This window comes from Pleurodeles waltl, chromosome 7 (assembly GCF_031143425.1).
Source record: "Pleurodeles waltl isolate 20211129_DDA chromosome 7, aPleWal1.hap1.20221129, whole genome shotgun sequence".
Lineage (NCBI taxonomy): Eukaryota > Metazoa > Chordata > Amphibia > Caudata > Salamandridae > Pleurodeles > Pleurodeles waltl.
Genome location: NC_090446.1, coordinates 574,162,099 through 574,183,906, shown reverse-complemented (window position 1 = coordinate 574,183,906; position 21,808 = coordinate 574,162,099). Strand labels below are relative to the sequence as shown.

The 21,808-nt window shown below is 45.8% G+C and overlaps 1 protein-coding gene across 4 annotated transcripts in view; it reads right to left on the bottom strand.

Annotated features, from left to right (window-relative positions):
• The window catches only part of LOC138304376 (cytospin-A-like), a 167,330-nt gene that overhangs the window by 24,525 nt on the left and 120,997 nt on the right, over positions 1 to 21,808 (bottom strand). For all 4 annotated transcript variants that reach the window (XM_069244363.1, XM_069244365.1, XM_069244364.1 and 1 more), the window contains 3 exons: positions 1,899 to 2,080; positions 1,560 to 1,668; positions 1,198 to 1,267 (listed from right to left, as the gene is read on the bottom strand). In XM_069244363.1, coding sequence (XP_069100464.1) covers positions 1,198 to 1,267; positions 1,560 to 1,668; positions 1,899 to 2,080 — 361 coding nt within the window. The remainder of the gene's footprint in view (positions 1 to 1,197; positions 1,268 to 1,559; positions 1,669 to 1,898; positions 2,081 to 21,808) is intronic.

Here is a 21,808-nt window from a genome sequence, read left to right as displayed (position 1 = left end):
ACAGAGAGGGGGACAGAAGATAAGCCAATAGTGGAAAACAGCGTGTAACATTCACAAACTAACTGAAGTTAATTTACAATAGAATGGCCTTCTGCCGGTGAAAATTGATGATAGAGAAATAAAAAAGCAAATCTCGCTGAACAACCGTGGGCACCCGTGAGGCACTATAGAATACAGAGTTGCAACAACACCGGGAAATAGTGTGAAAACTGCATAATAAAAGTGATGAACCGAAGGTAACACTGAGTAACAACACATAACTGAGTTAGAGAGGGCATCGGCTGGTATGAGGGGTGCAGGGTGCCCCTGTTTCTCCTGCTTTGATGTTCTTGGTTCTGATTTGCCAGCATGATTCACCTAATCCTCGATCATCTGACCCAGGAGAGTTAATGGTCTCGCGCTAAGCGTTCTTATCCAACGCTCCCTGAGGAAGGGCTGTGAGTATTATCTTCATCCTCGCGCCTCCCTTTGCACAGATAAACCTCGTCTTAGTGTCTGATGAAATCAAACATCAAGTCGAATCGCCAAGCCAGGCTGGAGAATACTGACAGGCTGCTTGCTGCGTACTCCACTGCTGCCAACATAAGACATTTCCCGCCCACCAAAACACTGGACCCACTGCCACAGGTCTGGACAGGAGTAGGGCACTGAGTGATGTGGTCTCTCCAGACCTACTTTTTCTAGGCTAGGCCGGATGTGAGGTGGTTGCTTGGGTAGCGGTGGTTGCCATGGTTGCAGCAGTGTGTGGGGTGGCTGCGCCACAGTTTTACTTCCAAGCGTGCAGCAGACTGTGAGTGTGTCCCCCCTTAAGATATCGTGTTTCCCTAGGGTGGGAAACTGTGATGTGGTCTGTCCACAGCTGCTTGTCATAGATGGGGCAACATGTAAGGTGGTCTCTGTGTAGGGTTGGCATGACTGTAGCTTTGCATCAGGAGGTCACTCCAAAGTAGATTTCCGTGGGCGAAACAGCGTGTAAAATGTTCCTCGGGCACAGGGATCCGTTGTGTGCAAGGTTGGCTACACAGGAGGGTCAGTGTGTAGGATGGTTCATCCAGGGTTGGAGTCTGAGTGGTGTCGTTTGTGAGGCGGGCCCCTCAGGGCCGAGGTTGTTCCCAGGAATAAAGGAGTGGTTGGAGCAGCATGTGAAGTGGGCTCTTGGGCGGGAGATAGTTCCTTTAGCTAGGCTCGGGTCCTCACCTGTTAAACTCTTCTGCTCTCTCTCCTGAGTAGAAAAGTTCCGTGCGCTGCTCGACTTCACCACATTATCCTGATCCAAAAAGAAGGCACACTTGTTAGGATTGTATGGATTACTGATAATTTACAGTTAATATTTCACATAGGAACGTACCTTCTTAAGCAATATATTTATGCAATAGCACTGAACTTTGGCAGGAATCAATCTCGTATCAAGAACAATTTGAGGTACAGGGAGTTGACCTTCTAAGGCTGACTGATATCTTCACCTCTATCTTTCATCACCCCACCCCAACACCCCAGATAGCCCGGGGCCAAGATTTCAGCGCTATGGAAGGCTCCACTGCTACAGAGGGGTAGCTTACCTTGACTTGGGCTGTACCATTCACAGCCAAGGGTGTCACAGTGAGGGTTTTTGGCATTTTCCTGCCATCCAGAGTCCGACTCCTCTCGGTACCGTCAAGTGTGTCCAAGCTGGGTACAAATGAAATTGGACAATAGGGTTCTTAGTAAACAGTAATGACTTTATCACAACCTTACTACACTTTCAGAAGCACTTGTCAGCCGACAGCTACTCGGATGAAGGATCTGCAAATGACCTCCTCTGGATTGACTCTTCATTTGTATCTGGACTCCATATAAACTATGTCTTCATTCCCTTTCTAGGCATCTGCCTCCAAGCATGCTGTGCCTTAGCCTCTTACCCCAGCCGCCGGGCCTGCTGTTGCTTCATCTCTGCCTTTAGCCCTTCAACCTCTCGCTGCACGTCCACCAGCTGCTCCCGGGTGGCTGCCAGCTGCTCCTCTGCCTCCATCTTGAAGTCATCAGCCACAGCCACGGCCGTCTGCAGATCTGACTGGAACTGGCGCCACTCCGCTGCATCGGCCTGTGCGGAGACGAGATTTTACTCAAAATCATCAAGTCACTAACTTTTCCTACAGAATCCTTATCTGCCTTTCCTCGCTTCCTACTTCCAATTCTCCAGGAACTGTCCTCTTGATGTTTTAAAGTTTGTGGTTGTTTTACATCTATTTGCACAAAAAACAGACACAAGCAGTTGACCTATCCTTTGTGATCAGCTAGTGCACTCAACTCACGTGCCCTCCTAACATTTCTGAAGCTTGTTTTCAATAGACTCACCATATTTTTATCCACTCACAATCTCATTAGTCCATCACAAACTAGCTTTCACTAACATCACTCAACCGAGGTGGCCATCACGTATGTATCCAACCTGCCTACATCTGCCATCCGCAAAAACTTGTCCTCTACACGGATACTCATATAAGGTTGCAGCTTTCATCACTGATGATCACCCAACCATGCTAACAACCACGAACTCCACAGGCGTGGCAGGTGCAGCTCTAAAATGCTTTGCCTTTTTGCCTTGGTGACAACATCTCCTACTTCAGTGTTCCGTATAACCAAAACGCAGACGGCACACTGTGATTCTTTTCCTTTCTCTCCTCAAGCAGACTTGAAGCCAAAATAACCAAATGCCTCAGAGTCATCCAACATAGGATGGTTTGCCCAAAATACATGGGCAACCAAGACTAAAGGCTGCATCTTCCGGGCCACGCCTGCTCCAACCTTTCAATCAACCCAACTGTCCCCTCTTTCCAATACCCTTAATCCCTCGCCCTCTGAATGGAAACCTAGTGTGTTGGTTAACTCCTTCATTAGGCTAAATTCCATCTCCTCCACCACCTCAGCTTCCAAGTTCCAGTTACTAAATGTTAGAGAGATTCAACACCATCCTTCCTGCCAATACTCATTTTACCCTTCTTGAACAAAATACATAATTTAGAGGTTGGCAGATGGGATGCTTCATCACAAATGTGGGGGTATCCCATCTGCCATATTACAAGCGCATAAAAAGCCATTGCACTTATAATACTGTGGAAGGGATATCCGTCACATTTTGATTCTTTCCAAACTCTAAATAAGGTCCAAAGTCATTCTTTAACCTCTAGTGCCCTCTTTATCCCTGATCGACAACTCACTATCTTCTGCCCACAGGCAAACATCAGGGGCCATATTTTACATTGTGCCCTGGGGCTTACCGGGCGTGTACACCTGCTTTGTGTGTCCCCGGGGTACAATGGTATTACAGAATGGGCTGCAGATACCCGTGCAGCTCCTTCTGCAATAATGCACATGTAGAACCAGCACTATAATGAAAGGGCATTCAAAAAGCTGCATGGTGGTGTAGCCCCATGCAAACAAGGGAATCTCTTTGCTTTTGTCCTGTATTATAGATGTGGGCGCAGATGCAAACAGGCCCTCAGATGGCACACTCACAGTATCCCACAAAAAAGTGGCACACTGTCACTGCGCCTCCAGAAGGCAGCCCTCTCAAGGGGTTAAAGGTGGTCTCATGGATGCCCCAGACATCCCCCAGCAGGTGACTGTAGTCACTCACTGCACCTGCCTGCAGGAGGATCTCTAACCCCTCTGTAAAGTGCAGGCAGGTTGTGGCCTGCACAGAGCAAAACAGCAGGTTTGAAGCATCCATTCTATGTTTCACTGAACGCGCTGCCCCCAGGGCAGTGCAAGTTCACAGCTGCCATTGGGGCATCTCATTCACTATAATAGGTCGCTCTCTCCCAGTCTGCACTCAGTGCCCCTGGGGCAAACAAGGAAAGTGTGCCCTATGCGTAACACACACCCTGGTCGAACACAGATTCTGAACATTAGTCTTCAAATGCTACATGGAACCTCTCTCTCCAACTTATTTCATCACATAATGTATAGCCTGATTACTTTTTAACTCCACTGCCCTCCTTGTGGAAACACCAACCCCAAAGAGTTCCAAATCTGCAAGCTTAAAAATACTTCCATTACTGGAATAGCCTCTTCGAATAACTGCACCACATACCTTACTTTCAGCTTTTTGAACATAAACTAGAATCTCAAGTGATCAATAGTGTGTATCTCCACTGTTCCTATGTATATAGGAAAACTTTACTTACCTGTTACAATTTGGTTGCAGCTTTAGTGTTGTAGATTCACATGCAGTCCATACACTTGCTAGCTGGAGTTTGGATTAGGACACTACAAGTTATTTCTGTTCAAATGGCTTTCACTTTCAAGGTAACTTGTGATACCTCATTGGAAATCCACAATGCACCAGGACATAGAATCCACCGTTCCAGCATATATAGTATATAGTATTTTAGTATCCAGCAATGTATTCACTCTAATTATTCCATTATGTCTTGCCTCTTGTCTTAGCCACAATCTACAATAGATGATACCCTTGGATTTAATGTAACCAAGCGTCATTCAATTCCCGTATGAGCAATATGATAACTATGTACAGCTCTTCTAGTGGAAAAGACAAACCTAATAAACGCATACTAAGAAGAAGTTTAGAAAGTTACAGTGCCTGACACGACAGATCTGGTGGAGCATTTTTTAAAGTTGCTATTCAAAAGATCAAAGTGCCTGCTGTTTAACACCTTTGAGATTTTTCAAGGAAAGAGACAATTCACGTGGTTCTCATGTCTACAGTGTAATACCTTGATGGCCACTCTGAGAAATAAGGAGTAAAAGTTACTCTGCTTGGTAAGCCACAACTTTATGAGTATATGGAGACAGAAGAACTTACCAACTGAACTGTGCCTGTTTTGTCACAGATGAAAAGCTACTTACCTTTGTTAATGCTCTTTTTTATGGATATTCTATCTAAACACAGATTCCCTCATGTGCCAGAGTGGGTCCAAATATTTTTTCATAGCAGAGCTCCCATGCACCATAAACTCAACCAAGCCGAGGATTACCTCCATGAATGGAAGCCTCTGAGAAGGAATCAGGTGAGGCTTTGGCTCATTTATAGCGAACCCCGAAAATGTCAAGAGTTCTGCTGTTGTCCAGGGGAGGACCATGACTGACTATGTAGAGCCTGCCTTCTGCAGCCAGTCATCGAGGTGCAGTAATATAGGGACTACTGATCTCTTAAACTGGGCAGTGACCACTGCTTCCCTTTTGTGAAAACCAGAGGAACCTTGGTGATGCTGAAGGGGAGCACAGCAAACTGAAAATGCTTCAGGCCTGCCTTGAACCACAGATAATGCCTGTTAAAGTGCATAATAGTTATTTGAAATTTCTCGAGTCACCTGGGTTCAGAAGAGACATGATTTGGGCTAACGTGAGAATTTTGAATTTGTCCTTCCACTAGAAGGCATTCAGGGGTTGCAGGTCACAGATAGCCCTGAGGTTGTTGTCCTTTTTGGCATAAGGAAATAGCAAGAGAAACAATCCCTGCCTTTTTGTTAGTCCAGTACCCTGTCGATGACACCATTGGAGTGAAATATGTGTACCTCTTTTTGCAGGATGAACACATGCTCCTTCAAAACTCATAATGGTGTGAGCGGGATAGTAGGTGGGGAGGAGAGAAAAGGCAGGGCATAGCCATTTTGAAGACTCTGTAAAACCCATCTCTCAGATGTGATAGATCACTAACCCGGGAAGATTTTATTCCGTGGTTCACCTCTTAGGAATGAGCCACTAAGGGCAAACTAAAGCAATTCTAAAAGGGGGGGGCAATTGGTAGACTGATGCCTCTGCTGACTTGCTTGTTACCTGCTACACCTGCTTCTACATGAATGTTGTATGGTGAATCACTGGCTGAGAAGACTGTCTCTGCCTACATGGATTACCTCTGGAATAACCTCTGAACTTCCAGAACTGATGTGGAACCTGTCTTGCAGGGTCAACAGCTTCAAGGGACACACTGAAGTGTTGCTGTCTTTAAAGCATTCAAAAGCAGAATTTGCTTTCTCTCCAAAAAGGTGGCACCCATTAAAGGGCATGTCCATTAGGGAGGCATGTGTGTTGCTAGGGAATCCAATGGACCTCAACCAGGGCTGTCTACAAAGGACAACATTGGAACCCAAGGATGGCACAGGCAATCAGTGGCATCTAGGTTTGCGTGGATAACATTGTTGCCTGTCTCCCACCCATCATGTATCATAAGGGTGAAACAAGCCCTAAGATATTCTGGGACTGCCAGCAAGATTTTGCTTGCCTTGGCCCAAAGGGCATGGCTGTAGCAGCCAGCAAGCATTCTTTGTTTACAGATGGCAGTGCCAGACTGGTGGAGGAAAACGTGCACTTGTCACCAAAAGCATCAATCCTCTTGGAGTCTTCATTTATAGGAGGGGTTGGAAATTAATTTGGAATCACTTTACAAATTAAAGACTGGACAACAAGGCTCTCTGGATTTGGGTGACAAAATCTGGATCACCAGGAGCCAGTCGTTGACATCTGTCCGCCTACTAATTCACAGGAAGACAATAACATGATTTTCTACCAAGTAGCCCTCAGAGTATCTGGAAAGGCATCATTAAATAAAAACAGTGGCTCAGATGTTGCTGGCCTAGGCTACATAATACTTGTTAAAGCATTAATTTAGGTCTCTTTGGCGGCTGTGCTCTGAACCACCAGTGCAAATTAGACTTTCTCTTCCACTGGTAGCCCATGTAGGAAGTCAACTTCTCTCTCAGGTAGGTATCAAGCCCACAGGCATTTTGTAAATCAAGATATATGGCCTCACAAGTATTATGAGGGGGGAGCAAGCCTTTCTCTTCAGCATCATCATTAACATTGAGGGGGGCATTCTGCTGTCGTTGTGCCCAAGCTGGGCTCAGATTCGGAGTCAGAACCAAAAGCTAGGAGAGTCTCTGATGGTAGCTGCAATGTGAGACCCAGACTGCATGACTACCAGTTGCACTTTTGTAATTCCGTAGCAAGACATCAGTCCAGTTCAGGGTCTGAAATTAGCATCAGCACTGGATCACCCTCCAGTGCCATCAGCAATGGCACCGGGTTGGTTGGAACAAGCTTGGTTCGTGGGACTGATGTGGAAGTCTGTACAGAGTTGTTATGGGCCCAGTAATGGATCCCAAGGGGACACACTGGGCCGGGGAGGATACTGCTGGGGGTGACCCCGTGGAGGGCCCTGTGGCTCTGTGAGGCCGAGAACACGTTAGAAGGAGCATTTAGCACATTTAACATTTGCAACATGGCCTCTTTGAAGACCTCGATTTCCGCAGGGCTGACAACAGCCTGGTAAATTTGAGGCACATCAGGATCAACTGAGGAATCAGTGCCGGGTGACTTTGAAGGATTGCAACTTATCTTGTAATGCTCTTGTGCCTTCTCTTTGGAGTAGTGGAATGAGATAAAGCCCCACTTCACTTTGTTTGGCGGCTTGTCTTTGGAGTTTGACTTACCTGGGTAAGCATGAAGTTAAATAGTTGTGGGAGCGACCTCGGACAGACTCCAGGCCCACGCCCTGGAATAGGACTTATACCAAGGTCGTGACTTCTGCTTGCATTCAGCAACATATAACTTTGCCTGTCAGCCTCTAATCACCTTTGAGCGCATGAGGGCGCACTAAGCACACGACTGGAGTTGTGACCCAAGCCCAGACACCAAAGACGCACTTTTTAGGGTCGGCCTGCGTATCGCAGCAAGACGCTTTAGGTATTAGAAAAGGGCTCGGAGCCCTGTCGACATCACGTCAGTGTTTTTCATTGGTTCGTGGGCTTGCCTAGTAAAATCTGCTTGCTTTTCCTTAGTCGAAGGCACGCACACGTCATGCCTTTTCCGGTGGCTAGCCCTCCTCGAGCGCAGCGACCAAGTACAGAAAACATGCGAGGCTCGCTGTTTTCTGTCCGGCTCGTGGACTGCTTTTTCTCTATTTACCTAGCGCGATTTAGCTTGGCAGAAGTCAAGCGCTTTACACAGTTAATTTCACTTTTTCGGGTTACGTACATAAAAGCACTTTTGCCGATAGATGAAAAGTCGGGTTAGGAGTTTACAAAGCGATCAGCTCTAACATGAGCAAACGCGAGACCCGTTGCATTGCAAATGCTTGTTGAGAGTCTGTTACCAACATCATCTTCTTGCTGTTGTAGAATGGCTTGAAACCTGGCATTTTTTTGTGGGAAGATCGATTTGAAAATGTTTTGGAAGTCGTGGTAAAACATACAAAGTCTGTGCCAGAAGGTATAGCAAGAAAGTAAATGACATCAGTGTGCAGTGCCAGCACTTAAGGGGCTGCTCTGTCACTTCGGGAGTGGTGTGGAGCCAACGCTCAGCCGCACAATGTCTCCTAGTGGCACGAAGGAGACTGCAATGAAACGATCTCCAGATCCGCTCATGCACCTCAGCGATATTTTAAGGTGGGAACTATCCATTTACAAATATCCAGCAGAATGCCGAGTCTTCACTGCAACGAATCAGTTAAACAAGGCAGAGTGTCTGCTGCATTCGTTTCTGACCAATAGGAAAAGCAGTAGCAGATCATCATGTCCTCTGGTCCCAATGTACAGGATGTTTTGTGATGGATACTGTTCCAAGGAGTGATGCACATGCTGTGTTACAGCTTGCTGAACGTCGGATAAAAAAAAAAAATCCGTTCGGCGGACTCTTGCACTCCTTTCTTTCAAAAGATTTCGATCTAACACTTACATGATTTTAAAACGTTCTTGCAACGAGTTTGCAGAACTTCCTTTGCGAAGTAAGAAGCAACAACCACGTATATAGCTCAACAGAACTTGAAGCATCGCTCCACCGTAGTTACAGAGTAAAAGGAACACTTGATGACCCGAGGACAGGAGAAACATGGAGTCAGCCCAGCTGGGTTTGCAACTTGTGAATAGAGGAGGGATGGGGGGATTGAAGGATAGAGTGTGCGCCTGGGAACGCAAACTGTATAACCTTGACAGTGGTCAGCAAAATGCATCTATTTTGTTGAAATCGGACAATGCTGTGACACGCAAATGCTTTGATTTTTTGAAAGTTTGTATTACTTTTATAGGTCCAATGAATAATTTGCATTTCTATTTCTTTTATCTATCGTTTGTGCGTCTACCAGGCATTAATTTTAATGTTGTTATAAACTTAATGAATAAACAACAGCGATCTAAATTGTTTGTGTAAAATGACATGTCTATAGAGCCAGTATTGTTCATATCCATTCAAATGAATATTTGTTTAGATACCCACTGCCTCATGTGGCTGAGGCGTAGCTAGTTAACCAAAGAGGTAAACTGATAATCTCCACTTGGTAATAATCCTCCCCCATAATCTGTTCTCACCACCCCTACCCCAAAAACCCCTAGAGCGGGCTTTACCAGGCACAGGGACACGGATCAGGATGACCCCGACAGATAAACTGGAAGCTCTGTCAGATGTCCACAGGGAACATCCAATGTCTAGAAGGGCTAAGAGTAAAAACCCCAATACCTCCCTACATTAGACAGACAGTGGTTATGTTAGAGACAAAAAAACTTTTATACATAGTGCCAGATGAATGAATAAACTGATATGAACTATCTGCCCCTCTCCTTCTCTGAAATGAACCTCTGAGTCCTGAACGGACCCTTTATGCATCTGTGATTGAGGTGCAAACTCCTGCGCTACTGAGTCAGACACAACAGATTGAAGCAAGCAGCAGCAGCCCTAAATTGTGACCGCCTGAATTTGAAATCCCCCCCAAAAGTGCCTGTCCACCCTCTAGTGCTACCCAGTGGCATATCTAGGATGAATAATGCAGGGCCAGCAAACCCTCATTTACCAAAAGCTTACACTTGGCCTCTGTCAAGCCCTTCTTCAGACACCTCAGTGGAAGCGCAGAGAGCAAAAGGTTTGCTTTTTAAATTTACTGCATACAAATAAGCAAGGTCGCTTTTCTGATTAGAATGCTTTTCCGTTTGGTATGTCGCTGCATGAAATGATTCAACTGGCTGAAATTCGCAAGTCTGTATCTCTCTTAGGAGGCCATTGAAGAGTTGGCAGATGCATGGAATCTGGAAAACACTGGTGGATGTCCTGTCTGCCAAACCCGCAGTCCCCCCACCCGATTTAAAGGTTATTATAAATCAATCAATCAATAATTTGTTGAACGCGCTACTCACCGGGCAGGGTCTCAAGGCGCTTGGGTCTCAATGCATGATTTCCGGCAGCAGATACCTAGCTGGCTCCTCAGTGTAAAAATGTAATCGTGGCCCACTGGCACTGTAGTGTCAGAAAGCGTGCCCAGTTATGGGGCCTCCTGGCACGGATTTTCCCAACCCAGGTCTGTAACGGATGGCAGATGTGAAACATCATCAACCTTCCCGCACAAGGAAGAATACTTCCTGCATACCAGGACCGTCCATTTTCTGTATTTCAGAAACAAGTACTTTCAGGGTTTGTTTCTGAACTGCAAAAATAATGCTGACTGGTTGCCATAACACGGTGGGTGGAAAGCATCGCACTTTGGCTGAAAGAGTTCCAGTCGGTCCAGCGGAAGCACTTTCAAGAAAAAAAAAAGGTAGACGCCGGGCCTGTGGGAGACCCATCCCAGAGTGTGCTGGGAGGTTCTGCTCCAGGCTGGAAGACATATTGCCGCCGACACCCTGGGGATTTCGCAGACCACCCACCGGATTCTTTGGTTTGCCTTCATTACGAAGCATTTTTTACTGATAACTTTGTGTTTACCCAGGCACTGCGAGGATAGAACGGCAGGTAAGATAAAGACATGAAATTCTAGCTAACTTTAGAATTACAAAAAAAAAACAGTATCGGGAACTTGTCAAACAATTCAGGAGACTTCTGAATTCAGGAAACAGACTGCTCGAGACTACAGGAAGGAAGTTCACACTTCCAGAGGCCTACAGCACCGACAAGACACCGTTGTAAGAAACCGAAAGCTCCTGAAGTCTAGTGTGAAGAACCGGAAACTAACTGGCGAAAGCATAAAAAGGAGAAGTCTGTCGGGGTAAATGTCAGAATGGAAAGCCGGGCACCTTTGGAACGTCGTCCCAGATTATCAAGGGCGCTGCGGTGCCATATCAATGACAGGAAGAGCACTGCAGGAATTCCAATTAATAATGAAACTTAATCATGCACATCATTCACAGAAACCTTATTTTAGGCACACAGCTCACAGAACCTTGGAACACTATATCTACACTTGCACAATGCATGCCAACACATTCCGATGTTCACTTGCACTATTCACACGTAGACAAATCAATCACATACACGGTCTACTCATTAAATATTCAAAACTATAAATTCACCTACACTGTACGCGCGCAAACACACTGACACACACACAAGCTATTTATCTTAATACAACTGGAACAATTATGCTGGAAAAGTTCCCAGTGCTGCTTTTTAGGTCAGGCGCGCAAGCGCTCTGACGTGTTGTAATCTATCTGTGGGCTTTTAACTACATCTACCGCACGCCCATCACTATCACTCATTCATGGGCTTGTCTTCCAAAAATCCTTTGTTATCATTGGTAAATGCTTTACGTTTGTCTCTCCTTGGGGCAGTTTTGTCATCGCCTTAACCATGGACCCTGTTACATGGATGATTGCACATTTGCTGATACATTTGACTGTGAGCGAACTTCTTTTTCCTTTCGTGTCTCTCCTTTGTGCTCATGCTGGCCATGGCGCTTTGAATTAGCTCGCTTAGGTCAACTGTTTTACTTTTCATTTTTCATTTATGTGGCAAGAAAAGTCCAGTTAGGAATTTGCAATGCTAATAGCTAACTCGAGCAAACGCAAGACCCATTGCATTGCAAATGCTTGTTCTAACTGCTTTTTTTTGCAGAAAGCCTTACTCTCCTCTCCCCTTGTCTTCTTACATTTGCCTAATGTGAATAAACAACCATGCTAGTTGTATTTAAAAAATGCACATTAGAGCCCATTCCCTTAATGCATCCTCTTGTAAAATATTGGTTGGGGGAGGTCTTACATGCACTATTTCTAGAAGATCTTCTCTAAACTGTATCTTATTTATAGAAATCAGAGCCAGGGGTGATGTTTTCTTTGCCCATTTATTGAAAACAGTTATTTTGGGGCGTGGGGGAGACCTTTCAATGTGCTCAGAAACCATCTTTTATGCATTTAAGTGTTTTACAAAACACATTTGTTCAGAAAGGAAGGCCCTGGACAGCGTGCTCTCTGGTTTATTTTCTTTTATTGTACAGACTTTTTGGTTTCTTTCTACGAACCTGACAACCATGTGTGCTCACAGAGGGTCCTCGCTCTTACTGAACCAATACTGTGGGAGTAGGTCGGAGTGGATACAGCCTCTTATATCTATCTTTCTGGATGGCACTGAAGGCAGTGTGATCTACTGTAATGGGACAGCTGTTTTCCATGACTCCTTTAGGTGGAGAAACCTTCTTGCCTCCCCATGTAAAGCTTCTGCCAGTCACCCTGAACTGGGGTATTTGACTTACATAGGCATGGCCTGAGTACAGGACATATGTGTAATCGATGTGTGTTAGAAATGGGGTTCCTGGTTGGCTAGGGTAGGCCTCTAAGCCAGGCAGTAACCTTCACTCTAGTCAGGGTAAGGGAGTTACACACCCAAGATAACCTCTGCTTGGTAGCTTGGCCAGAGCAGTCAGGGTCATCCTAGAAGCAATGCGTAAAGCATTTGCACAACTAACACACCTCAGTGACACAATAAATACACCACAAAAGTGACTTCACAACCAGTTATATAAAAATGAACTGTATTGTACATACCACATCAAAGACCAAAACAACATGACTCAGTAATACTTGCTAAGCAAGCAGTTGTCAGATCATCATTATGAATGCAAAAATCAGAAGAACCATTTCCATGTTGCATAGGTCCCAAAACATTACCCTCCCACTGCATATGCCATCATAAAACTCTCCTTCCTAATGCATGCATCAAATGAGAATGAGGGCATAGAATATATTAGGTAAATGTAAAACATTCAGGGCTCCTCTCGACACCTTTCATATAGAGGTCACAGCATGTTTTGTGCTACTTATGGGAAGCATACAGTGGATCACTGTCCACTACGTTGAGGCCATGAGCTTCTGCCCTCCTATTAGGCGATATACAGTAGGAAAGCCAAATCTACGAGGTCAAATGTAGGAGCTCCTGCGCTCCTATTACCGGACTCCTGGCAATGGTGTGGACTTAACAGGGAAGCAGCCCCGCCTCCTTCTCGAGTGCCGCTTCGGCAGGCAACACATCTCTCACCAGTGGTATCCTTAGGCTCACGTCCCCAGAACTGAGAAACAGGAGGGGCACACTCCCGGTAAGAGGTGACAGGGAAACCCTCTTTGGGCTTCCTCTATGTACAAACTCCTGAGGGGCCACTGCCCGCGAGTATGCGGTGCAGTGTCTCGAGGGAATGCGACTGCTTTTGGCTGGCCAGCTTCTCCTTGTGCAGTGCAGGTAGGGACACACTGGCTTAGGCGAGGGTTCGTCACTTGGTGCCTCAGCCACCAAAGCAGGTGCCTGCTCATACCCCAGGGGGCACCAGAGTGTGTGCGCATGAGGCGATGCAGGGATATCCTTAGGCATCGGGTTCCTGTCACTGGAGCTGTTGTGGTAGAGGAGGCCTGCAGGAAGAGGCTTCAGGCGGGGACTGGGAGTCCAGTCCGACCAAGCCGAAAAGTGGGCTCAGGTCTCACAAGGCTGGGAGACTTCGGGCACCCATGGTTCTCTTCTCCTCGGTCTGGGCAGACAGGTGCAGAGATGTCCTGAGGCACTGGATCTTTGACTCCACGTCACTCACGGTAGAGGGGGACCTGCACAAAGAGGCTGCGGATGGACTTCATCTCTGTAGGGTCTGGGGCCCACGCTGCCACTGCTGGCCCACTTTGACTCTGGCTAGGGGGCAGTGGTGCTTTGTGGTGTTGAGTTCAGGTGGTCCGGAGTCCTCTCAGTTCTTCTTTGGGTGCCTGCAGGATACAGCGGAGCAGCTCCGCTACTCCACTGGAGTTCCTGGTGGTGGGGTGAAGATTGGCAGTCCTCCTGGGCCTTTTGAGGCACACACAGCTGCAGGAAGAGGCATCTATGTCGCAGTTGTCGAAGTCAGCAGACACACTTGCAGGGTTGGTGCAGAGTCAATCACTGGTCTTCAGTTCTTGCCTTTTGTGTCTCTAGAGTGCCCTTTTTTCTTCAGGTCAGCAGGATCTGATTAGCTGGTGCCATGGGCTCCCCTAAATGCTAAATTTAGGGGCAGTTAGAAGAGTGTAGGGTAGTAGCCAATGGGCTACCTACCCTTGGGGTCACTATGCACCCTGTATGACCACTTTCTGTGGGAAGTGGGCCTAACCCTGTCCCAGAGTTCCTAATTCTGCCATCACCAAGATGGCAGTATACAAATGTTGTGTCCACATCAGGCAGCTCACTGTAAGGGTGGGGCCGACCTGAGAGATGGACACGCTTCTCTGACTACTAACTTCACAGCCTGACCATGTGCCAAATGGGCCCTTCGGCATGGAGATCAGCATCTTCCTTCTGAGGGAAGCCAGATCTCCATACCAAGGGTGGTGGGCTTCGTTGAATGCCCGTGCCCAGGAATGCAGATTTGCAGGTCATCCTGGTGGGAGAAGTGTGTTAACACCCCTGCAAGAGAAGGTTTTGTTCCTGACCACCCGAGGGCAGAGGTTCTCACCCCTGGGGGTCAGAAACATGTCTGTTGGTAGCAGGCTGCCTAAAACTAATCAGCCAGTAAACCAGCAGCTGGTAGGTTTTTAAGGTGACACCTCTAAGATGCCCTCTGGGTGCAGGTATTAATAAATCTATCACTAGAATCGGTAATATTAATATGAGATGTTTGATAACAAACATCCCTTGTTTCAGTGAAGCCATCATGTAGCTGGGGAACTCGTATTGACCAGTGTCCAGCACATGTACTTAGAAGGACTTCCATGATCACTTACTATGTCTAAGAATCAGCAAATGTAATATAATGCACCCTGCCATAGGGCTGGAAGGCCTGCTGTAGTGATGACTTGCATATATTGCATGCAGTGTTAGAGGGTATGGCAGTCAGGCTGTGTGCCATGTTGTGTTTTCACATTTAACTGTACCAAGACACACAGCCTGCAATGACAGTCTCCATGTGCTAGGAGAGGGGTCCCTGAGGGTGGCACAATAAATTTTGTAGCCCTTGGTGACACTCTGGTGCCATGCCATGCTGGAGTACCATTTATTATGGACTTATAGGGGGTGCCAAAGGTATTGCCAAATGGGGAACAATTGTACAGTTTTAAGGAAAGACTGTTGAAACTGCATCAATTAGCAGGCAAAATGTTGGGGTGACTATGTTAAAAAGGGGACTTTCCTGCAAAACCCCACGTATTACTCACACCCCTTCATGAATCACCCCGAAACTTTCCAGAAAGCAGCTGAGCTAACTTGTGTTGTAGTTTTGAAAATTTCATGAAGATTCGTCAAACCGCTCCAAAGTTATTAGCAAAACAAAAACACCTTGTCTATGGGAAAAGTTGGTACAAACTATAACTACCTTCTGGCAATGGAGAGAGATGAATATGGAAAATGTCACTTACCCAGTGTACATCTGTTCGTGGCATGTTCCGCTGCAGATTCACATGCTATGCACAGGTCCTGCCATCTAGTGTTGGGCTCGGAGTGTTACAAGTTGTTTTTCTTCGAAGTCTTTTCGAGCCACGGGACCGAGGGACTCCTCCTTTTCGGCTCCATTGCCCATGGGCATAGACTCCATCTTAGATTGTATTCCCGCAGAGAGTAAGGTAGGAGTGATAGAGTGTAAAGAGAGAGATGTCCATGCAACGGAATAGAGATGTATCTACAGAGTTTAAATAAATGTATGTCCATGCAATGGACTAGAGATGTATATACATATTACATTTTTTTAAATATAACAAACGGCTAAAGGCTCCCGGGGAGGAGGGAGGGCGCATGTGAATCTGCAGCGGAACATGCCACGAACAGATGTACCCTGGGTAAGTGACATTTTCCGTTCGATGGCATGTGTAGCTGCAGATACACATGCTATGCATAGACTACAAAGCAGTAATCCTCCCCTAAGAGGTGGTCAGCCTGTAGGAGTTGAAGTTGTCTGAAATAATTTTCTTAGTACAGCCTGTCCTACTGTGGCTTGTTGTATTGCTAACACATCTACACAGTAATGCTTTGTAAATATATGAGGTGTCGACCACGTGGCTGCCTTACAAATTTCTGTCATTGGTATGTTTCCTAGAAATGCCATTGTTGCTCCTTTTTTCCTAGTGGAGTGTGCCTTTGGCGTAATTAGCAGAATTAGCTATGCGCCTCTGATTGGGTGCTTGTGACGCCACCCTTTTCCCTGCAGCATCAAATTTTTTGCTTTTCTTATCTGGAGGGGGTGCATCTCCAGAGGACTGCGAGTTAGCCCTTTTCCTCGCTGCGCTGACCACTATTGAATCAGAGGCAGCTGTTGTGTGATATACACCGGGTCTGAGGGTGGTGGTTTGTATTTTTTTTCTACCCTTGGGGTTATAGCCCTTCCTTTAACCGGCTCTTGGAATATTTGTTGGCCATGTTTGAGCATACCGGGGAGCATGGGTAGGCTTTGGTGTGTGGCGTGGGTTGAGGACAATGTGTTGAATAAAAAGTTGTCCTCTAGAGGTTCTGTGTGCATGCTTATGTTGTGGAAAGCTGCTGCCCTAGCTAGAACCTGTGTTTACGAGGTGCTATCCTCAGGTGGTGAGGGCTTAGATGGGTAGCACTCTGGGCTGTTGTCTGATACTGGGTCATCGTAGAGATCCCATTGATCTGTGTCCTGATGTGACTGCATAGTGTGTGTTGGAGACTGTGCAGTGGGTGTAGCAGGTGGGGAGACAGTCCGTTGAGGAGAATGAGGAGGAGACTGCTGAGGAGAAAACTGGCGAGGTGGAGATTTCTCTCTTGGCACTTTAGCCGTTGGCTGATCAGTGTCCAAACGACCATGGAATGCCAGTTTTCTTTTTATTTTGAGAGGAGGTGCTGTGAGGATCTTGCCAGTGTCCTTGTGGATCTGTATCCTGGCTTGTTTGTCATCAAAATCCTACATTTGTTGTAGCTCTTCCTCAAATCTATGGCTTTCTTTTAGCTGTTTCGAAAGTCCATGCTCCTCTGTATAGGAATGTTTTTTCGGCTCTGAAGCTGTTTTTTTCGGCACCGAAGGGCCTGGAGTAGTGGTTGTCCTCGGTTCCAAAAGGGACTTTCAGGGTCTCGACTCCATGGGTCGGTGTCGTTTGCTTCGGAGCCTGTGTCTCGGCTCGAGTCCGAAGACTTCATAACGGGCGTGGCCTTTTTCGGTGCCGAAGGTGTTACTTGGTCACCGGTCGATTTTTTACGGGTGGAGCCATGGCCTTCCGGTAGTGGCGTCCCTGAGGCCTTATGTTTGGTCTTGGTCTGGGTCGGGGCAAGCGTACTCAAATGCTGGCCCGCTGTTATTGGTCGGTCGATGTCGGACTCCTCGGAATCGGATCCCTGAACGGAGATGGTGGTGTAAATCATCTCCTTCTCTTCTGCGTCGAGGCGTTCGGTGCTTCCGGACGCCATCTATCACCTTCTCGCTCTTCGGTCTCGTAAGGTCTTTTTCGAACGGAATAATTTGCAGGCTTCACAATTATCCTCTCGATGTTCTGGAGACAAACACAGATTACAAACCCGATGTTGATCTGTGTAGGGATACTTGGCGTGGCATCGAGGGCAGAATCTGAACGGAGTCCGGTCCATGATGCTTTGACGACACTTGGTGTCGGGCTGACCAGGCCCAAGTTGGCCGCGGGTGTCCCGAAGGGCAATCGAAGATGTGTATGTACCGGTACCGAGGTGTCGATGCTAGATGGGACGCGATTGAGAACAATACCGACGATTTTCGATGTATTATAAGTTTTTCCGACTCGAACAACCGGAGTGAAGAGGAACACATCCGAACCCGATGGCGGAAAGAAAACAATCTAAGATGGAGTCGATGCCCATGCGCAATGGAGCCGAAAAGGATGAGTCACTCGCTCCCGTGACTCAAAAAGACTTTTTCTAAGAAAAACAACTTGTAACACTCCAAGCCCAACACTGGATGGCAGGACCTGTGCATAGCATGTGTATCTGCAGCTACACATGCAATCAAACATATATATATATGGAAAATGTCACTTACCCAGTGTACATCTGTTCGTGGTATTAGTCGCTGCAGATTCACATGCTGTGCACATCCCGCCATCTGGTGTTGGGCTCGGAGTATTACAAGTTGTTTTTCTTCGAAGAAGCCTTTTTTGAGTCACGAGACCGAGGGACTCCTCCCATTTCGACTCCATTGCGCATGGGCGTCGACTCCATCTTAGATTGTTTTCCCCGCAGAGGGTGAGGTAGGAGTTGTGTATGCTAGTAATAGTGCCCATGCAATGGAGTGAATACATATGTACATAATGAAGTTTAAAGTAATATATTTACAAATTTACAAATGTTCAAGATCAACTTCTAAACGGCTACAGGCTCCCGGGGAGGTGGGTGGGCGCATGTGAATCTGCAGCGACTAATGCCACGAACAGATGTACACTGGGTAAGTGACATTTTCCGTTCGATGGCATGTGTAGCTGCAGATACACATGCTGTGCATAGACTAGTAAGCAGTTATCTCCCCAAAAGCGGTGGTTCAGCCTGTAGGAGTTGAAGTTGTTTGAAATAATGTTCTTAGTACAGCTTGACCTACTGTGGCTTGTTGTGCCGTTAACACATCTACACAGTAGTGTTTGGTAAATGTATGAGGCGTAGACCATGTTGCTGCCTTACATATTTCGTTCATTGGAATATTTCTTAGAAAGGCCATGGTCGCACCTTTTTTTCTGGTTGAGTGTGCCTTTGGTGTAATAGGCAGCTCTCTCTGCTTTAAGATAGCAGGTTTGAATACACTTAACTATCCATCTAGCAATGCCTTGTTTAGAAATTGGATTCCCTGTATGAGGTTTTTAGAAAGCAATAAATAGTTGTTTTGTTTTTCAAATTAGTTTTGTTCTGTCAATGTAGTACATTAGTGCTCTTTTGATGTCTAATGTATGCAGTGCTCTTTCAGCTACAGAATCTGGCTGCGGGAAGAACACTGGTAATTCTACCGTTTGATTCAAGTGGAACGGTGAGATCACTTTTGGTAAATATTTGTGGATTTGTCCGTTGAACTACTTTATGCTTGTGTATTTGAATAAATGGTTCTTGTATGGTAAATGCTTGAATTTCACTCACTCTTCTTAGAGATGTGATGGCAATAAAAAATGCAACTTTCCATGTTAAGTATTGCATTTCACAAGAGTGCATGGGCTCAAAAGGTGGACCCATGAGTCGTGTTAAGACAATGTTGAGGTTCCATGAAGGAACTGGTGGTGTTCGTGGTGGTATAATTCTCTTTAGGCCTTCCATAAATGCTTTTATGACTGGTATCCTAAATAATGAAGTTGAGTGCGTAATTTGCAGGTAGGCTGAAATTGCGGTAAGATGTATCTTTATTGAAGAGAAAGCTAGCATTGACTTTTGCAATTGTAGTAAGTATCCTACTATATCTTTGGAAGATGCGTGTAAGGGTTGAATTTGATTATTATGGCAGTAATAAACAAATCTTTTCCACTTATTTGCATAGCAGTGTCTAGTGGTAGGTTTCCTAGCTTGTCTTATGACCTCCATACATTCTTGTGTGAGGTCTAAGTGTCCGAATTCTAGGATTTCAGGAGCCAAATTGCTAGATTCAGCGATGCTGGATTTGGATGTCTGATCTGTTGTTTGTGTTGTGTTAACAGATCTGGTCTGTTTGGTAGTTTGACATGAGGTACTACTGAGAGGTCTAGTAGTGTTGTGTACCAAGGTGGTCTTGCCCATGTTGGTGCTATTAGTATGAGTTTGAGTTTGTTTTGACTCAATTTGTTTACTAGATATGGAAGGAGTGGGAGAGGGGGAAAAGCGTAAGCAAATATCCCTGACCAGCTCATCCATAACGCATTGCCCTGAGACTGATCTTGTGAGTACCTGGATGCGAAGTTTTGGCATTTTGAGTTTTCCTTTGTTGCAAATAGATCTATTTGTGGTATTCCCCACATTTGGAAGTAAGCGTTTAGTATTTGGGGGTGAATCTCCCATTCGTGGATCTGTTGGTGATCCCGAGAGAGATTGTCTGCTAACTGGTTCTGAATTCCTGGAATAAATTGTGCTATTAGGCGAATGTGGTTGTGAATCGCCCAATGCCATATTTTTTGTGTTAGGAGACACAACTGTGTCGAGTGTGTGCCTCCCTGTTTGTTTAGGTAATACATTGTTGTCATGTTGTCTGTTTTGACAAGAATGTGTTTGTGGCTTATTATGGGTTGAAATGCTTTGAGCGCTAGAAATACAGCTAACAGTTCTAAGTGATTTATGTGAAACTGTTTTTGCTGTATGTCCCATTGTCCTTGGATGCTGTGTTGATTGAGGTGTGCTCCCCACCCTATCATGGAAGCATCTGTTGTTATTACGTATTGTGGCACTGGGTCTTGGAAAGGCCGCCCTTGGTTTAAATTTATACTGTTCCACCATTGAAGCGAGATGTATGTTTGGCGGTCTATCAACACCAGATCTAGAAGCTGACCCTGTGCCCACTGTGATGCTAGGCACTGTTGTAAGGGCCGCATGTGCAACCTTGCGTTTGGGACAATGGCTATGCATGACGACATCATGCCTAGTAGTTTCATCACTAATTTGAATTGTATCTTTTGATTTGGATACATGGTCCGTATCACATTGTGAAATGTGTGAACTCTTTGTGGACTTGGAGTGGCAATCCCTTTTGCTGTGTTGATTGTTGCTCCTAAGTATTGCTGTGTTTGACACGGCAGAAGGTGTGACTTTGTGTAGTTGATTGAGAAACCTAGTTTGTGGAGGATTTCTATGACATATTTTGTGTGTTGTGAACACCGTCTTAGCGTGTTGGTTTTGATTAACCAATCGTCTAGGTACGGAAACACATGTATTTGCTGCCTTCTGATATGTGCAGCTACTACTGCTAGGCATATTGTAAAAACTCTTGGTGCAGTTGTTATTCCGAATGGCAACACTTTGAATTGGTAATGTATCCCTTGGAATACAAACCTTAGGTACTTTCTGTGTGAAGGATGTATTGGTATATGGAAATATGCATCCTTTAGGTCTAGTGTTGTCATGTAGTCTTGTTGTTTGAGCAGTGGGATTACGTCTTGTAATGTAACCATGTGAAAGTGATCTGATTTGATGTAGGTATTTAATGTTCTGAGATCTAGTATAGGTCTCAGACTCTTGTCTTTTTTGGGTATCAGAAAGTACAGGGAGTAAACTCCTGTGTTTATTTGTTGTTTTGGTACTAACTCTATTGCTTCTTTTTGTAGCAATGCCTGAACTTCTAGTCCTAGAAGATCTATATGTTGTTTTGACATATTGTGTGTTTTCGGTGGGATGTTTGGAGGGAATTTGAGAAATTCTATCCAATAACCATGCTGGATAATTGCTAAGACCCAAGTGTCTGTTGTTATTTCCTCCCAATGTTTGTAAAACTTGGTTAGTCTCCCCCCCACAGGTGTTATGTGTTGGGGATTTGTGACCTTGAAGTCACTGGTTGTTTGGAGGAGTTTTGGGACTTTGGAACTTTCCTCTATTCCTTTGAAATGGTCCCCCTCTATATTGTCCCCGAAAACCTCCCCGCTGATACTGGCTCTGGTAAGTGGGCTTTGTTTGTGAGGTTGTGGCTTCTGTGGTTTGCCCTCGAAACCCCCCTCGAAATTGTGTCTTTCGAAATGTGCCTCTGCTCTGTGGGGAGTAGAGTGCG